We start from the raw sequence: 20242 nt of genomic DNA, 5'->3' as shown, positions 1-20242 counted from the left end.
TGTGGTTCATCCATCACAACTGCATGTACACCCCTTGTGGTTTGTGCTAGCAGATAACCACAATCAATGAAGGAGGGATGGGGTGTTAAAGGTGGGGATAGAATGGTTTTTGTAACCTTGGCTTGTGATGGCCCCAACTTTGCAAGGTTTTTTTTTTTTTTTTAAATGAATATGCTCAGTGGTTCACCTCCAGTAAAGATTAATGAAACTTTAAAAATATTATATCTTTACCCAAACTAGTATTTGCTGGGAAAGACAAAGAGCCATTATTGCATGAAGTGCACTATGTACTTTTGCAAGTCTAGTTTATCTGTGCAGCCCTTGGCTCCTATGGAAGAAAGTTACAGAAAACTTTAAAATTATCTATTAAACTAGACTAGATTTTAGATCCCTTCAGCTTTTAAGGAATGAGAGTTTTTTTCCCCCTAGAAGTGGTGTAGTTGTAGCTTTAGTTCAATCAGTCTAAGCCAGGAATGCTACCTAAAGAAAAGCAAGAGAGGCCTAAGGTGAGTTCCCCACAGGGGACTTAAATGTTAAGCATTGCATTGCAACACTTATCATTTCAGTACTCTACTGCTTAGTGAAAGCCACAGCTCAGAGTTGGGCACCAGTGCTCCTTATACAATGCGGGGGAGAGTTAGGGATCCATAAAATCCAGCTCACAGAGCTGTCTAAGATAGCCACTACAAAATGCCAAGGAGAGGGGCGAGTCCTGAGCCCTGCTCCTCAGAGGGACTTACGTGCCTAACTCGGGGCTGGAGGGTAGCACCTCTCTCCACTCAGGATTCACAGCCATGAACCCTCTCCTGAAGTTTGCGAGAAAGGGCTTATTTATGCACCTTTCTCGTGCACAGACTGGGTGGCATCATCACTAAGTGCTACAATAGCTCTAGTCAAATGTATATAATTTAGCCCTGTGCTAAGAGCACTCACCTACCATATTGGAGACCTAGTTTGATTGTCCCCTCCCACCAATGTCAAGAATAAACTTCAGCTCTGGTCTCCCCCTCCAAGGACAGTACCCTAACCACTGGGCTTTCTATTTCTCCTGTTGAAGCTGTTCCACTATATATAAATAAATATGTACTGGAGCATTCTGGAACATGGGTCTCCCATGTACCTAGTGGATTACTCTAGCCCAATACATGTTAATTATATACAGTGGAACAGTTTCAACAGAAGAGAGATCTGCCTCAAAATACCCCCTGGCACGCTGGTTATGGTACTCTCCTGGGAGGCAGACCAGAGTTCAAATCTCTTCTTCATATCAGGGGGAAATTCTCCCACATCCCAGGTGAGGGCTCCAGCTATTGGGTTAAAGGTTATAAGTTGGCACCACCATCTTCGGTTTCTTTTGTGGGGCCTGATCCAGTAGGTGGCTTCTGAGAGCACCTGCCAGATAAGCAGGGGAATACTTAGAGGATCCCACTGGACTTAGACACCCAGCTGCCTGGACTGAAGCAACTGTGTGCATACTCAGTAGTTGATTTTTTAGGTGGCTACAGAGTTAGGCAGAGGTTGAGGAACTACATTTTGAATCTTGCCCCTAATGAGCATTTCTGTGTTTTAGGTAAAAGGAAAAGTAATGAAATGAGTAAAAACATAGCAAAAAGACAGAAGTCCGAAAGCAATGCTGAGCACCCTGCATTTTACTATAATATCCATAGACATAGTATCAAAGGAATGAACATGCCAAAGTAAGGATCACATTCCAGTTTCTGATTTCCAACAAAATCTGTGTTGAAACCAACTAACCAGTAATAACTTTCTCTCATTTTTTCAGGTTAAACAAGTTCTTACAGTATCTGTCCCAAGCTGGGTATAGAGTAAGCCGAACCCATTTTGATCCCATGGGAGTTCGCACAAATGCACCCTTGGCACAGTTTAAATCTATCCTTGTGAAGTACAGCACACCCACATACACTGGGGGGCAGGCAGAAGGCCCTGTCCAGTCCACTGAAGATGCCCAGGCAGGAGACAATGTCCAAGCTGCTGTAGATGACAAGTCAGGAGACATGGAGTTCACGGAAGATAGTAAATCAGGAAGCACTCTTTATGTTCACAAAAGACAGCTATCACGATAACTTTATTGCTGCTGAATGCAAATAATGTGTTAATTTGAGATTTGCAACTAAGCCCTACTCATGTAAACCAATCTACAGAACTGGTTTTGAAAGCTTGGGTTTCCAGTTATCTTAATGCGTGGGAGACATTTTAGAATTACACCGAAGAACTTATAATTGATCACAATACATATGGTCAAGTTACAATTAGAGTGGAGAAAGAAACTGTAGAGGGTATTGACTTTTATGCTCGTCTTTCTTTTAAACACTGGCATTTTGTGACTACCCCCAGCTCTTCGAAAAGCCTTATTCAAACTCCTAGTGCAATTTCTAGTACAGCGGATAAGCGATGGGGCCAAAAGTCTTAAGCATTTCCTTAAGTGTTGCTAGAGCATAACCGAAGTATGAAATCGGCCATCATGCCTGCTGCTTGATTGGTTAGAGTTTAGCAATAGGTCAAGTCTGTAAGACACCAAAAATGTTGCACTATAAAATGTGGTATTAAATTTAAGCAAGCCAGAACATTTTAAATAGGTACAAGTATATCCTTAGGTAGCAACCTTAACTTTTACCTAAAAGCAAAGACCTAGAGGCAAGTGGATCGGGAATGAAATTAAACTTTTTGCTATTTGAATTTTTATTTTTAGCTCTACATAGCTATATATTTCAAGTGAATTAGCTACTTTGAACAAAACAACAATTACCTGCTGGTAATAAAGGAAAAATCTGGCAAGCTATTGGAGAGAGGACTGAGTGGCAAAGAGTTAATTCACCAGGATTTAACTCATCCTGCATTTAAATGGTCACCAGTACTATTTGATGATTAAGTCAATACATCTGCACTCTAGTCAGTTATGTAATTTAACCTGCTTGTGAGATTCCTTTTACAAGTCAATGATTAAATTTGTACATAAACAGGTTATTTTCACTATTAGAACCATCTCTTGTGATATAGGTTGAAAAAACACATTTAATAAATAGTCATTCCTTTTTAAAAAGTTAATATGTAATTACTTCAGCCATAAAATCATACAGTTCATTTTTGTGTGGGTTTTTCCAACTGTTAGAACGAAGAGTTTGGTTCAAGACTTCTGTCATTCGCTAGTTCTGATCTAGGAACAACTGTCTTATACTGCTTTTAAAACAGGATCTTCCATACAGCAAGGGTAATAATTTTAGATTCAGGCTTAGTCTATGAAGTTTTGGCAACATAGCTATATAGCAGCAAGGAGATTGAGGGGAAAAAAATCAGACCCGCTAAAAACCAACGTAAGTGTGCCAAAAGAAACTCCCCCCATGCAGCCAGAAGAGAGTTTCTGATGGCTTAGCTAATGTCATTTCCCTGGTGGCTTAGCTGTACCAGCAGAACTCTTCCTGTCATGTCAGTTTATGCTATATCTCCAATAGGGGGTTCTGCCAGCATAGTTATGCCAGTAAAGCATAAGTAGTATAAATACAGTTTCAGATACAGGTTTTAACAGCCGCTACAGCCCCCTCCTCTCACAGAACCACTCTATCACTTCCTTCTCAGCCATTCTGTGCCACTCAATTCTACAAGATAGGGTATTTGTGATACATAGGACTTTCAGGCCTTGCCAAACTGTAAGACTAGTCATGTAGCTCTTTGACTTATAGAAGAAAAATCTTCTTTCAGAAATCCACAAAATAAACACTAGTGGTGTGAGGTTTAGCATAAAGTACATGAACTAGTCTAATAGGACTGGGAACACAGAAGGAGTGAATAATGCATGGCTTACTGCTGCTGGAGAAAAAGCAAGTTCAGTGTAGGCACCAGAGAAATCTTCCACAAAGTACCCACTTACTTCATGCTAAAGTTCACACAAAAATTTTCTTTTTTTATAAGAAAAAGAAAATTCTATTAAAAGTGACATGGGGTCTGTACAGCAGCTGTAGAACCTGGAATTACTTAGCTCAATTTTTTTTTTTTAAGTTGACAAGGTTTCAAATTGAGTGTCCTTTTAACTAAATACTGGCCTTATTGGAGCTTTCAGACCTCATTCTTGTTTTTAATCTCTATTGCTGTGGAAGAGTCTCACACCAACAGAGCAACTTGACTATACAGTGAAACTGACAAACCAGGAGGTTGTCAAACGCAAAGCAAACAAACTGGCAAAATAATAAAAGTTTCTAATCTTTCAGTTAAAGAAATCCAACACCACTGAATTGAAACCAATTTCAGACAGAAATATGATTTTAAAGTTGACTAACTAACTGCAAAGATTAGGAGAACAGGTTGTGTATACCTCTATCTTAACACTCAATATCCAAATCTTGTTGGTGAGGCAAATCTGGCATGTAGTCAACTAGCTCCTTAATGCATAAACTTTAGTTTAACTTGCCAAGGTTCAGCAAGTCTCAGAAGTACAAATTAGCTTTCAGTTGTATGTATTCATGGAAAAGTAATACAGCAAAACACAAAATGTCCAGTAAGTTCTTAGAGTGTATTGGGGCAACTTTTTGTTTAAGAAGGTGGATTTTCGACTTGATTCTAACAGGGAGGAACTAGTTGCAAATCTAAGATCGAAGGCAATGGGGTGAATGTGATCACAAAATGATAGACTTCATGTTTCTAAGGAAAAGAATGAGTGAGAACAGCAGAATAGGGGCAATGGACTTCAAAAAAAGCATACTTCGACAATATTTCTCTGTTAGTATGGAACTCTTCCAAATTCAGATAGCTGGTAAGTAAGAAAATCTAAGGGAAAAAAGTTTTAGAAAGCTGGCAGTTTCTCAAAGAGACAAGATTAAAGGCACAACAGCAAATTATCCTTATGCTATAGGAAAAATAGTAAGAAGTCAATATGGCTCCATCAGAATCAGAAAATCAAAAAGGAATCCTACAAAAAGTGGAAACATGAATGGAAAATGAATACAAAAGACCTGTACAAACATGTAGGACAAAATGAGTTACACCTAGCAAAAAACATAAAAGGCAATAAAAAGAGGTTTTCTACATACATGAGCAAGAGAAAGACCAAGGAAAGTGTGGATCCTCTACTTAAGGATGGAAAACTAATAACTGACAGCATCAAGAAGGCTGCGGTGTTTAATACATATTTTGCCCCAGTCTTTACTAAAAAGGTAATTTGTGATCCAATACTTAACACAATATTAACATAGGGGAAGAAACCCAAGCCAAACTAGGGAAAGAACAGGTTAAAGAATAAGGTCATGTCTACACTAGTGAGCTTAGAAGCACAGCTGTACCAGTCTTACAGTGGCACAGCTGAGCGACACCCATGAGCAACATAAATTTTGCTGACAGAAGTGATAGTGTAGACTTGGTCTAAGTTAAAATGTATTCAAGTTGGCAAGACCTTATGAAATTCACACTAGAGCATTTGAAGTAGCTGAAGCAATCACAGAACCATTAGCAATTATCTTTGAAAACTTATGGAGGATGTGTGCGGTCCCAGAGGACTAGAGAAGGAGAAACATAGTACCTATCTTTAAACAAGGGAACAAAGAGGACATGGGAAACCATAGACCAGTCAATCTAATGGTGATACCTGGAACAAATTATGGATCAATTTGTAAGCTCCTAGAGAATAACAGGGTTCTAAATATATGCTAATACTGGATTTGTCAAGGACAAATCATACAAAACTAATTTCTTTCTTTGATAAGGTTACTGGTCTAGTGGATGGGGGAAAACTGTAGACAGGATATCTTGATTTTAGTAAGGCTTGTGACACAGTCCCACATGACATTCTCTTAAGCAAACTAGGGAAATGTTGTCTACATGAAATTACTATAAGGTGGGTTGTAGCGAGGAGGTGCGACTCCTGCTCTGTCCGAAGGGGAAAGACCTGAGATTGGCCCCTGCTGGGCAGAACCAGACCACCTGCAGCCACCTCACCGGAAGCAGAGGGGAAGGACAGGAAGCTGGACTATAAAAGGCCAGCCTCCTAGCTCAGTAGGGGGAGAGTTGCCAGAAGAGCAAGACATCTCTTCCTTGCTGCTAGGACCTGGAGCTGAAGGAGATGGCTGCCTGACCAGAGGAGTTACCTGAATTACTGGAGACCAGCAACACCAACGAACTGTCGGGGCTGCCACTGGCAGTTTACCCTGGAGAGACTGAGGACAACCCCAGAACCCAGGTGTCCCAAACTGGGGTGGGTAGGAAGGAGTCCAGGAACACCGAATAGGGTTCAGCTGTGGAATTACTGTGAACTGGCCATGATGTTGCAGGAAGATCCCTGCTGACGTAGTGACAAACTACCCCACCACTAACAGGGCCCTGGGCTGGAACACAGTGGAGTGGGAGGGCCTGCATCTCCATAGCCCGGGTACCCCATCTGTTGAAGGTGGCCACCTCCCCACTAGAGGCCAGGAGGCCTGAATTTGTCTGGCGCCCGCCAAAGTTAGGACACCAGGCACACTTGCTGTCGCTCCCAGATGAGAACTAATTCCCCACCCTGAACTGCTGGACTGTATTGCACAGACTCAGCCTGAGCTATAAACTGAATTGCCCTGAAAGAGGGACTTGGGGGGGAGAGACTAATTAAGGCCTGGGCTGATTGTCAGCCAGGCCTGCTAACTGCCCTGACTAAGGGACTGCGCAGAGGGACTAACTCCTACTTGGATTAATCACGAGGTGGACTCACTAGCTGGGAGCTGCACCCTGCTTGAGAAAAATCGAGGCAGCACAGCCTCCCGCCCTGTCAGAAGGGGGGAGATGCACGCCCCTTTTTACATGGAGATGCACAACTAGTTGAAAGATTGTACTCACAAAGTAGTTACCAGTAGTTTGCTATCATACCGGGGAGGACATATCTAATGGGGTCCCAAAGGGTCTGTCCCTGAGTCTGGTCTCATTCAGTATTTTCATTAATAACTTGGATAAATATGGGGGGGAGTATGCTTATAGAATCTGCAGATGACACCAAGCTGCAAGGGGTTGGTAGCACTTTGGAGGGCAGGATTAGAATTCAAAATGACCTTGTTAAATTGGAGAACTGGTCTGAAATCAACAAGATGAAATTCAATACACTTTGGAAGGAAAAATCAAGTGCACAAATACAAAATGAAGAATAACCAGATAGGCAGTAGTACTGCCGAAAAGAATCTGGACCATCCCCGATGTGGTCCCAGCACAGATACCTACCAAAAATCAAACTTTTATTGTTCGTATAGATAATTTAAAAACAAACACCTAAACAACATGGAATGTGTGTTGGAGGACAGCTGAAAGCACAAAGCATCTGCAAACCATTATATCCCACAAATTGTGACACCTTTCTTCTCATCAAAATAGCCCCAGACATTTCTTGACCCTAAACAGTGGGAGGAAAGAGAAATCCTAATTATGTTTTTCTATGAAGGGCATAAGGAGAGGGAGATGTTTTATATTCAGTATAATCATGGCTTGATGTTTGATCCAGCCCTAAGTTGTGTATAACGAAGGGCTGAGGTTTAGAGTGCACAACATAGTTTCATCTTAGACTTTATCAAATACCACTTTTCTGCTAAGTGAATAGAATGACTTATCTTACAATACATTTATCCTCAAATGTAGTTGCAGTTGTAAAACTTAGGAAAACTTGACACTGCATATTTTTATAAAAGTTCAACCCCAATGCTATGATCCTACTCCACATATTCCAAGTCTTCTGTCTCCATTTATGTTGGGAAGGTCATTAGCACACACGTAAATCACCATGCATAAAAACTGATTTTGCTGGGGTTCCCAAGTAGGGCATACCAAACCAAACGTCATCTTTTCATATCACTGTTTGAATGATAATTATTTTGTGTCCCACCCAACAGAATAACTTGTTATACATGCCATGGCAGCCATTGAAAAAGTTTGACATTAGCTAGTGTTATCACACATGTACATCCCATGCTAAGGCCCTGATCCAAAACCCACTGAAGTAAATGGGAATTTTTCAACTGATTTCAGTGGACTTTAAATGAGGCCTTCCAAGTTTGCGGCGGAAACTGAGGCACCAGATTCCACTGTGTGGTGTTGACACGTGTATCCCGAAAGCAGATGCATCTCCCAGCCCTCTGTCTAGAAAACTGCACATAATAGTGGTGTTAGACAGTGCTAGATTGTACTGGTGGATGTATAATACAAATGGTTTCTTTTGTAGACTGTAACAGGAAGTGACTGAATTTACAGTATTGTGTTCACAGCATTTTTGCTTTATTATGACAAATGTGAGATGTTAGGTAGGACTTGAATTTCAGATATTATAACTGTTCAATTTACCATACCTAACAAGCACAAGGTACCAAAAATGAAGATCTAGCTAAACAGGAAGGCAGTATGAAAGTTGTTTTGAAAAGTAAAATTGTTTATAGCACTAAAAAGTCACAGTGCATCAATGGTATAATCAAACACCTACATAATATATATTTTTAAAGAACATAAATATTTAGTAAATTCACTATGACATGAAAATAAGTTTCACATTCTTCCACACTTTTTTAAACTGTGGACAAAAAAAAGACATTCTCTAGACAGAAACAGCTCAGCTTCACAAATACTCCTTTGCTCCTTAAACATTCTTAGATATCACACACAGAATTTGCCATTCTGCTGCAGCTAACCTAGAAGTTTCTCCATAAAATCTAAGTATCACAAAAACAGGATTATATTTAGTGGACATGCACTAGTAATCTATACAATTGAACATTACACCAAGTAATACTGAATAAAACAACATTTGAAAATAAATCCTCGCCCTCCAATATGCTTGGTGACTGGAAATGTCAGTTTCATGGCACAGATTACAAAAAGAGTAGTAAAAACATTTTAGATAACAAAAAGAAATATTAAAAGTTATTCAAGAAGCCTATGAATTTTTCATATAGAGATGAAACTGACCCACAACAGCTGTCAAAATGGACATATATTTACAAATGTTAGACTTGAATGACAAGGAGTAGTGGAAAGCTTGTTCCTTTCCAGCAGAAACCTAGGGATTTGAAAGTGTACAAATCGCATATACTTTAGAAACTCATCCATCTTAACTGTGAGCAAGATAAGAAGGGAGAAGACAAAGTGTAATATTCCTCACCTGCTTTAAGGGTCTTTTCACTTTCAGCTTCTAAACTAGAGACAGGAAGGCTGTACTGATAAAAACCTTAGAGCAAAGAGAACATCACTGTGCTATTTCCCTAACATTGCGTATTCTCTTTAGCTGCAGCAAAGCATCACCACTAGGTGAAGGCAGGGTTCACCCCAGAAAAAAAAACCCACCTGTTCATCATGCACATGAAAGGTAAATGCAAAACGTCACACAGCAGCCAACCGCCAAGTTTTAAAAAAAATAAACCTACTGTAAGACACTAAATGGTAAACCTGTCAAGTACTAACACATTTTCTTCCAAAGTGCTAAGCCATATTTGTTAAAGCTTTGGCTAAAACAGAATACTTAGAAGAGTTTGTAGTTGAAGCAGTTCTTTCCCTCAGTGATGAACTACAGTTATAGGTCACAACTGGTGTGGATAGAGTGCTATAAAATAAGATAGTCTCGCTGCAACACAATGCCATCATGCTGGAATTTTAAAAGGGGATTTTTGTTGCAAAATTGTATTTCCAAGGAAGAGAATCCTTTAGAGCAAAGTCTATGATAATTTCCACGATAAAGTCTGCCATTACACTGGATATACCAGAACTTTAGAATTGTCTGAGAAGATTTTGTACAATAAAATGTTATCTGCCAAGCACATGTGCACAGGATAATTCTGCAACAGGAGTCAAAGACCAGAAATTAGAGAGTGCACAGGGACTGCCCCGGGGGGGGGCGGGGAGAGAAGGTTTCCTTTTTTAATATAATTTTTTTCTGATACTGAAATTAATGAAATCTAGCAGGTAGCAAGATTTTTTTAAAGTGTCAGAACTTTTTCCCTTAATCCTTCATCTTGGTCTACTGAAAACTTACCCGGACTATTACCAATAATCCAAGTCTTTCAAGGAATCAGATTACTACTGTAAATACCTTGGAGCCAAAATGGTATGCTGTTATCAGAATTGAGTTCTTCAATGTCTTTTACAGTGACAGTAGTTAGCAAATCACCACCATTACCATACCCCCACAACATCTGCTACTATTGACTACCACCATTGACTACTTTAGACCCTCGATATTTCACCTAAGGGCTGGTATAATTGTGTCAAGCATATTAGCAGACCAACAGCTTTTCCTGGACTAAGTTAAGACATTCCATGCTGGAACCTTTGCTTGATCTGATACCATAAACTGGGAATAAAAAAAAGCATATCTTTGATAACAATGGAATGCACTGGAGAAGGTTATTCAGTCCCCTGGGGAAAAAATTAAATTAAAAATAAAACCCAGAATACCATCTAATTATAATAAGAAGTATGCTCTGTGAGTAGTCTGAAGACATCCCAAGTACTGTCCATGAAGATGACGGTGGTGTCTCCTTAATATTAAAGAAATCACAGCTATAAAAATTAGAGTCCTCTCTCCAAACCTTCTCGCAAAGCCTATTTATGTTCCTTTGTTGGTGCATAGTAGAGTTCCATGGGTTTGTTCACTTTCCAGTATTTCTCACTGACCAGCTCCAAGGAAAAGGAACCATTTAATACCTAAAGGAGGAGAAAAAAACAACAGTTCCTAAAATATATTTTCCATCATCTCGCTATGAACTTCTGATGCTCCTGTCACTACTATCTGGTCACTGTGAAAACCCTGCAGTAGACTTAGAGAGGAACATTTACAGAACAGAAGCCTCCTGTGGTTCTGGCTGCAGTTAATAGATATTTCCTGTAGTGCCTGTCATTAAATATGTTATCAGTGTTTCTGGTTGCTTATCTGCTCATAATCCAGTGACTAGCACCTCAATTCTAATACTCGCTAGTTCCTAGCAATACAGATTAGATCTTAATTATACTGATCACCACCCTTTCATTTATTATGCTTTGGGGGGGGGCAGGGGCGGTATTTCTATCCCACCCCTACCCAGTAGCATCAACCAATGTGCTAGTTACTTTCCAAACACAAGAAATCATGATCTCTTCTCGTAAGATCTTGCATGCTAACAAGAAAAACAAATAGACATGGACAGGGGCAAGGAGAATCAACAAGCAGCAAGGTAATCAGCGGATGACTATGTCATCACGATATATCCAAACTGTTATTGGAACAATGAGTTTTTGGTGTGTTGGATGTACGGTGGTGAGTTTTTGCAAGAAGCAGACAAATGATGTGTAGAGGTTGGCATCACTGATGAATAGGGAAGCCTGCATGATGTGCAGAGCAACACAGGTGGATAAGTAAGGAGGGAAAGAACTATGCAGGAACTTGAAAGCAAAGAAATAAGCTTGAAATTTCACTTTAAATTTATGCACCAAGACCTGAGGTCAGGTCTCAGCTTCCCTACCAACAGGAATTTAAAATAGCTAGTGATACTGAGTATTCATCTAGCTAATGACTGTATTGTCTAGTGTCAGATGCCAGTGATTTTGACTGAATTTCTGTGGATTGTGTTCATTTAATATTTGCCTGTCTGAAATACTACTTAGGTGTGAATTTGACTTTATACCAATAGATGTGCCTCCTACTGATAAAAAGGCAGACTGAACTTGCCTAGGAAGTGCTACCACCCTTTGGCAATGAAGGACATTCTCAATAAGCAAGTCCTCAAATCAAAGTACCACTTTTTTCCTCCTAAATTTTTACATGTAAAATAAAGAGCTAGATCTTCAGCTTGCATAAATTAGTAAAATCCCAGTGATGTCAACGGAGCCACACCATTTACCCTAGGTCAGGGGATTGTGCCCAGAGCATCCACACATTTACATGCCACTCCTTTTCTACTATCAATGCTTTTGCTGTATGTAATGGCCACAGAACAGACTTTTGCCTAAACCATCACAGCGAATAACGCTCGTGCTATGCTTGCTTTTAAAAATGGATTATGAATACAATCCATAGACCAATTTATAGAAGGAATCCAAACCGGATAACAAATCCACTGTGCCTTCAAGTTGTAGTATTATTGGGTCTAAACATTTCTAAATTAGACAGAGTATCAACCAGATCAACTACTCACAGTGTACTGGCCATTGGCCGTAGCAATGTAAATTGTATACTGCTTCTCACTGGCTGTGTCAAGATTCATCTGGTTTGACTCTCCTTTGCTCCGAAGTTCCTCCAAAGCCAACCTCACAGCTAGGTACTTAGACAAGTGATCAACTGTGGCATTGCCCGAGGTCTTTATATACCTGCAACAGTATCAACAAAGACAACCAAACATATTTGAATCACTTGTGCAGAAAAAGGCACTAGATAAGCTGCATATGTAAAAGTAAACAAACTTGTATGTAAAGAGTACAGTGTGCCTCAGTGTTTTGACTCAAGATACAAAAGAAGCAATTTACTGAACAAGAAAAGAAGTCCTCACACCTCTCTCAACTTCCTCTTCCACAGGTTCCCACTCTATTTCTGGATAGGAAATATTACTACTTTGTCATCTGCCTGAATTAACTGATCGTGCGACATTTAAAAAAAAAAATTCACGACTGCTCAAATCCTCTGAACACAGATGTGTGACATCAACTCAGTGGACAAGAATTGGATACTTGGCATGCTCTGTGACCTCTTTCCTTGCTCTAGCTACTCTTCATTGACTCCTCATTCTCTGGAAATCTAATCCAAAGAGTGACATTTTCAAAAGTGCCAAATGCCCTAGGATGTTGTACTTCTAGAACCCATGAGAAAGCTCTCGTGCTGAAGAGGAATAAGAAAGAAGGTTTCAGATATTTCAGGAAATTCTAGAAAAAAAATACAAACCTGCATACTGCAGATTTCAGAACTTATGAGCATGGATCTGGACCGGATTGCACAGACTTTAGAGTGAGATTCACTTTTAATAGGACTTGTGCTCCTGAGCCACTTTTGAAAAATTTCACTCTTCTTTCCCAATTTCCAAAGACAAAGGAATTCACATGTTGATCCATTCAGTTACACTCTAACACTTACATAAGGCTTATTTTTATATACATATTTTCAAAAGGACTGAGAAGGGACTGGAATCTAAAATCATCTGTGGTCTTAAAATGCAGTCAACCAAGCATACCACACCAAGAATAGTGGTGTGTTCTTAACTTTTAGGAACTTTTTCTACAATCAAAGCGTTAAAACAGACTATAATACTATAAAATATGAACAAAAATAAATGGCTACCCTATTTAGGACGGTGAAAGTGCATTCAGTTCAACAGGACAAGATGTAACTAGAGAAGAAATGTCTACATTTGATTTCAAAAAGCCTCAAGAAACAACAGATTAAGTAAAAAGAAAAGGAGTACTTTTGGCACCTTAGAGACTAACCAATTTATTTGAGCATAAGCTTTCGTGAGTTACAGCTCACTTCATCGGATGCATATTGTGGAAAGTGTAGAAGATCTTTTTATATACACACAAAGCATGAAAAAATACCTCCTCCCACCCCACTCTCCTGCTGCTAATAGCTTATCTAAAGTGACCACTCTCCTTACAATGTGTATGATAATCAAGGTGGGCCATTTCCAGCACAAATCCAGGGTTTAACAAGAACGTCGGGGGGGGGGAGGGGGGAGGAAAAAACAAGGGGAAATAGGTTACCTTGCATAATGACTTAGCCACTCCCAGTCTCTATTCAAGCCTAAGTTAATTGCATCAAATTTCCAAATGAATTCCAATTCAACAGTTTCTCGCTGGAGTCTGGATTTGAAGTTTTTTTGTTGTAATATCACAACTTTCATGTCTGTAATCGTGTGACCAGAGAGATTGAAGTGTTCTCCGACTGGTTTATGAATGTTATAATTCTTGACATCTGATTTGTGTCCATTTATTCTTTTACGTAGAGACTGTCCAGTTTGACCAATGTACATGGCAGAGGGGCATTGCTGGCACATGATGGCATATATCACATTGGTGGATGTGCAGGTGAACGAGCCTCTGATAGTGTGGCTGATGTTATTAGGCCCTGTGATGGTGTCCCCTGAATAGATATGTGGGCACAGTTGGCAACAGGCTTTGTTGCAAGGATAGGTTCCTGGGTTAGTGGTTCTGTTGTGTGGTATGTGGTTGCTGGTGAGTATTTGCTTCAGTATTTGCTCCTCAGGCCCTATGCTACCAGCACTCCCAGCTACCTTCGAGACACCACTGACTTCCTGAGGAAACGACAATCCTTCGGTGATCTTCCTGATAACACCATCCTGGCCATTATGGATGTAGAAGCCCTCTACACCAACATTCCACACAATGATGGACTACAAGCCGTCAAGAACACTATCCCTGATAATGTCACGGCTAACCTGGTGGCTGAACTTTGTGACTTTGTCCTTACCCATAACTATTTTACATTTGGGGACAATGTATACCTTCAGATCAGTGGCACTGCTATGGGTACCCGCATGGCCCCACACTATGCCAACATTTTTATGGCTGACTTAGAACAACGCTTCCTCAGCTCTCGTCCCCTAACGCCCCTACTCTACTTGCGCTATATTGATGACATCATCATCTGGACCCATGGAAAAGAAGCCCTTGAGGAATTCCACCATGGATTTCAACAATTTCCATCCCACCATCAACCTCAGCCTGGTCCAGTCCACACAAGAGATACACTTCCTGGACACTACAGTGCTAATAAACGATGGTCACATAAACACCCTATACCGGAAACCTACTGACCGCTATTCCTACCTACATGCCTCCAGCTTTCACCCTGACCACACGATCCATCGTCTACAGCCAAGCTCTGCGATACAACCGCATTTGCTCCAACCCCTCAGAGACAAACACCTACAAGAGCTCTATCAAGCATTCTTACAACTACAATACCCACCTGCGGAAGTGAAGAAACAGATTGATAGAACCAGAAAAGTCCTCAGAAGTCTCCTACTACAGGACAGGCCTAACAAAGAAAATAACAGGATGCCACTAGCCGTCACCTTCAACCCCAACTAAAACCCCTCCAACGCATTATTAAGGATCTACAACCTATCCTGAAGGATGACCCAACACTCTCACAAACCTTGGGAGACAGGCCAGTCCTTGCCTACAGACAGCCCCCCAACCTAAAGCAAATACTCACCAGCAACCACATACCACACAACAGAACCACTAACCCAGGAACCTATCCTTGCAACAAAGCCCGTTGCCAACTGTGCCCACATATCTATTCAGGAGACACCATCACAGGGCCTAATAACATCAGCCACACTATCAGAGGCTCGTTCACCTGCACATCCACCAATGTGATATATGCCATCATGTGCCAGCAATGCCCCTCTGCCATGTACATTGGTCAAACTGGACAGTCTCTACGTAAAAGAATAAATGGACACAAATCAGATGTCAAGAATTATAACATTCATAAACCAGTCGGAGAACACTTCAATCTCTCTGGTCACGCGATTACAGACATGAAAGTTGTGATATTACAACAAAAAAACTTCAAATCCAGACTCCAGCGAGAAACTGTTGAATTGGAATTCATTTGCAAATTTGATACAATTAACTTAGGCTTGAATAGAGACTGGGAGTGGCTAAGTCATTATGCAAGGTAACCTATTTCCCCTTGTTTTTTCCTACCCCCCCCCCCAAACGTTCTTGTTAAACCCTGGATTTGTGCTGGAAATGGCCCACCTTGATTATCATACACATTGTAAGGAGAGTGGTCACTTTAGATAAGCTATTAGCAGCAGGAGAGTGGGGTGGGAGGAGGTATTTTTTCATGCTTTGTGTGTATATAAAAAGATCTTCTACACTTTCCACAGTATGCATCCGATGAAGTGAGCTGTAGCTCACGAAAGCTTATGCTCAAATAAATTGGTTAGTTTCTAAGGTGCCACAAGTACTCCTTTTCTTTTTGCGAATACAGACTAACACTGAAACTCTGAAACAGATTAAGTAGCACTAAGACAATTATTAAAAGATGTTGAAGATACTTACCTGGTCTGTGCACTGTCATCATTCTCCATGAGTGTAGGATGGGGCCTGAAGACTAATTCTATTTCACTAGCACCGTCCATTACTGGGTCTATTGCCACAGTTGTATTGTTATTGTCCAATTCTAGCCCAGAATCATCTGATGTTTTGGTTCTTTTGTTACTAGGCCCTGCTTCCTGATTGCTGTGTGTTGAAGCATTGCTACAGTGTGAACTGTCACCATTATCCTCTGCTCCACTGCCATTCTCAATCTGTTGTTTCTTGCCTCGTTGTAGCCTGTTTAAAGATATATGTAAATAAAAGTGATCTCCGCAGCAGCCAATCAGAATTCAGAATTAATCAAATTTCTTTAAATTTTCCCACGCTGGCTCACACAGTATCTCTCAAACAATTTTTTTTCAATTGTCTATAATCAATCACACACAAAGGGTGTTATAGTAACCATATTTCTAGACACCAACATTTCATATTGATTATCAGTTATAAGTTCAACAACAATGAATTTTTGTAACGTTCTTTTCCATAGAGCAACTATGCTTAAATATTTTGTTCTGATACTGAAGCTATAAAAAGGATTTTCTTTTCTTTGCACATATATTATACACATGAACAACTTTGTTTTAAAAGGTGTAAACTCTGAAACAGATTCTTATAGAAATATCCCATACAGTTTAATAGCTTATATTTTTCCAACATTTTGTTGTAGCAGAAGGCCTTTGGGAACACAGGTCAATAATTATTTTCACACAAGACTGCAGATTCTTTTCTGAACATTACTGTGTTTCCTGGACACACACACACTCAAATTGTTATATATCAGAATAGTGTATTTACATCTTCCCATCCAAGACAGATTGGAAAACTGAGCAACCTGAAAAGGACACTGTGTACTATGTTTCCAAACATCACATATTTAATTGTATTAGATTCAACAATGCATTGGCAAAATATTAATGAGCTACAATTTATTTATGCCATCCTGTTCTTAATTCTTTTATCTAAATATGATCTCATATGTATGCCACCATATTAGTTACTTTGAGCACTGTGAAAGAGTAATAATCGTACCACCAGTGTGAGTTTCAAGCACATTTTATTCTGTAGTTTATTTATACAAATTGTTTCTCTTTTAGGCTTAAATATAGTGCTACAGCAAGCTGAGAAATTCTATGTATGCTTTTCAGCCTTGCAAAATAAATTGTCAATAAAATGTCCCAGTCCAGATGCAAGATCTATTTCCCTGTTAACCCCTATCCCCCATGACAAAAGACAACCTAAACCAAAAATCCTTACAAATGATATTTTACTTACCCAACAACAACAAAATCCCTTATACCAGGTCAAGTATTCTAAAACATCTAGATGTTAGGGGTGTTCTCTTCAAACACAAGGTTGCCCAATTGGGGCAATTCTTTGTACAGGTTTCACTGTACTGTATAATTTGAGAATCTGTATGATGATGTAAAAATACTCTGATGCCTCTACTTTTACTGATTTACAACCTGGGTTCTTACTGTGATACTGATGTCCATCTTTTGCACACAGTACAATCACTAGTTTGTGAAGCCTAATATTTGGCTGTCATGGAGAGTTTGGGAAGTGATACAGGAACTCAAATTGCTGCTCAAAAGGAGAAAATTTTACTTTTTTTTTAAGACTAATAAAAAGTATCTGGAAAAAATGCTTACCTACCTTTCATAACTGTTGTTCTTAGAGATGTGTTTGCTCATGTCCGTTCCATTCTAGGTGTGTGCACACCCACATGTGCGGCAGGAGATTTTTGCCTCAGCGATATCTGTAAAGTCAGCTGTAGCACCCTCTTGAGGGCTGTGCCAATGCATCAGTATCTTAGGCACTGCCAACCCTACGCCCTCTCAATTCCTTCTTGCCAGCAACTCCGACAGAAGGAAGGGTAATGGAATGAACATGAGCAACACATCTCAAAGAACAACAATTACAAAAAGGTAGTTAACTGTTTTTTCTTCTTCAAGTGCTTGCTCATGTCAATTCCATTACAGGTAACTCACAAGCAGTATCCCTGGTGGCAGGCTCGGAGTACACAGCTGTGTGGCTTGCAACACAGCTCTGCCAAAGCCAGCATCGTCTCGGGCTTGCTGGGTGAGCACATGAGATGTAAATGTGTGGATAGATGACCAGAAAGCGGCCCTGCAGATATCCTGAATCAGCACCTGGGCCAGGAAGGCTACCAACGAAGCCTGTGCCCAAGTCGAGTGGACAGTCGCAGACACCAGTGGAAGCACCTTTGCCAGGTCATAGCAGTAACAGATAAAGGCTGTAATCCAGGATGAAATACTCTGCACAGACACTAGGCAACCTTTCATCCTGTCTGCCACCACAACGAACAACTGTGTTGACTTACGAAACAGCTTGGTCCTGTCTATATAGAAGGCAAGCGCCCTCCTGATGTTCAGGGCATGCAACTTGTGCTCCTCTTCCAATTTATGAGGCTTCTGAAAGAAGATAGGTAAGTATATGTCTTGACTGGTATGAAACTGTGAAACTACCTTCGGCAGGAACGTTGGATGCAGCTGCAGTTGGACCTCGTCCTTGCAGAACACCGTATAGGATTGCTCTGAAGTAAACACCCGGATCTCAGAGACTTATGGGTGGACATTATTGCAACCAGGAAATAAACTTTCCAGAAGAAGAGGAGAAGGGGGCAGGAGCTAGAGGTTCGAAGGGAGGACCCATGAGCCTCAACAGCACGAGATTCAAGTCCCAGGGAGGGACGGGATCCCTGATGTGTGGATGGAGATGCTCCAGACCTTTCAAAAACCTGAACCGACATGTCATGAGCAAAGACCAACCTATCCTGGAGCGGAGGGCGGAAGGCTGAAATAGTGGCCAAGTGAACTTTGATCGATGACAGGGACAATGCCTGGAGCTTGACGTATAGAAGATAGTCAAGGATCACCTGCAGCGAGGACTGCTCAGCCCAGATCCCTGGTCTGAGGCCCAGCACACAAACCTCTTCCACTTGGTCAGGTAGGTTGCTCTGGTGGAGGGCTTTCTGCTACCCAACAAGACCTGTTGGACCCAGGCTGAGCATTCCCATTCCTCAGCATTTAGCCATGCAGAAGCCACTCTGTCAAGTGCAGCACCTCTAGGTTCAGATGCAGAAGACTGCCGTGGTTCTGGGACAGCCGGTCTGGCTAGAGAGGTAGCTGCAGTGGGGCAGCTACCCAAAGATGCAACAGCATGCCGAACCAGTGCTGCCAAGGCCACGCAGGAGCTATCAGGATCACCTTCGCCTTGTCCTGTTTGATCTTCATAAGGACCTTGTGGATTAGCGGCACCAGTGGACAGACGTACATCAGAGCCCCCAACCATGGGAACAGAAAGGCGTCTGACAGGGAGCCCCTGTCCAATCCCCAGAACAAGCAGAACACGTGACATTTCCTGTTCTGACAAGATGCGAACAGATCCACCTAGGGAATCCCCCACCTCTGGAAGATCACACTGACCACCTCTGGGTGGAGCGACCACTCATGGCAAGAAGAGACGATCCGGCTGAGGCAATCTGCTACCATGTTCTTGGCCCTGGGCAGATGTGGGGCCACCAGATGGAATGCATGCCCCACACAGAAGCCCTACAGGCAGAAAGCTTCTTGGCAAAGGGCTGATGACCTGGCTCTGCCCTACCTGTTGATATAATACATCACTGCAGTATTGTCTGTCAGGACCTGCACCACCTTGCCCTTCTCTTGGGGCAGGCAGGCCAGGCGAACCGCTTTGAGCTCCCTGACATTTATGTGGAGGGACAGATCGTCCCACGACCAGTTGCCTTGCGTGCTGAGCTCACTCAGGTGGGATCCCCAACCAAGGTCTGAGGCATCAGAAACCAGGGTCGGGGATGGGGTCACGAAAGGAACTTCCTCCAACACCGACTCAGGACTCAACCACCAATCCGGGAACGATTGGATGTGAACCGGCACCCTGACCACCTGGTCTAGATCATGTCTATTGGGGATGTAGACCCACGCCAACCACACCTGCATTGGCCGGAGATGGATCCGGGCATGTTGGACCACAAATGTACATGCAGCCATGTGGTCCAACAACCACAGGCAGATGTGAGAAGCGCTGAGTGGGTAGTTTTTCATATGGGAGATCAGGTCCGACATAGCCTGGAAACGTGCCTCTGGAAGGAAGGCTCTGGCTTATGTGGAGTCGAGAACCGTCCCAATGAACTCTATTCATTGCACTAGCCTTAAGGTTG

The 20242-nt window shown here is 41.4% G+C and overlaps 2 protein-coding genes across 7 annotated transcripts in view; one reads left to right on the top strand and one right to left on the bottom strand.

The window, feature by feature from the left end:
- TRMT1L (tRNA methyltransferase 1L) overlaps window positions 1–4677 on the top strand; it is a 51625-nt gene extending 46948 nt beyond the window's left edge. For 3 of the 4 annotated variants that reach the window (XM_077824104.1, XM_077824103.1, XM_077824105.1), the window contains exons 15-16: window positions 1571–1697; window positions 1784–4677. In XM_077824104.1, coding sequence (XP_077680230.1) covers window positions 1571–1697; window positions 1784–2084 — 428 coding nt within the window. In that variant the 3' untranslated portion in view covers window positions 2085–4677. The remainder of the gene's footprint in view (window positions 1–1570; window positions 1698–1783) is intronic. The other variant, XM_077824106.1, reaches the window with a different exon arrangement.
- Window positions 4678–9839: 5162 nt separating this feature from the next.
- Window positions 9840–20242, bottom strand: part of RNF2 (ring finger protein 2) — a 57576-nt gene continuing 47173 nt past the window's right edge. For all 3 annotated transcript variants that reach the window (XM_077824981.1, XM_077824982.1, XM_077824980.1), the window contains 3 exons: window positions 16006–16278; window positions 12117–12288; window positions 9840–10650 (listed from right to left, as the gene is read on the bottom strand). In XM_077824981.1, coding sequence (XP_077681107.1) covers window positions 10549–10650; window positions 12117–12288; window positions 16006–16278 — 547 coding nt within the window. In that variant the 3' untranslated portion in view covers window positions 9840–10548. The remainder of the gene's footprint in view (window positions 10651–12116; window positions 12289–16005; window positions 16279–20242) is intronic.

This window comes from Eretmochelys imbricata, chromosome 8, assembly GCF_965152235.1.
Source record: "Eretmochelys imbricata isolate rEreImb1 chromosome 8, rEreImb1.hap1, whole genome shotgun sequence".
NCBI classification, from domain to species: Eukaryota; Metazoa; Chordata; order Testudines; family Cheloniidae; genus Eretmochelys; species Eretmochelys imbricata.
This window is presented reverse-complemented; position numbering and strand designations above follow the sequence as displayed.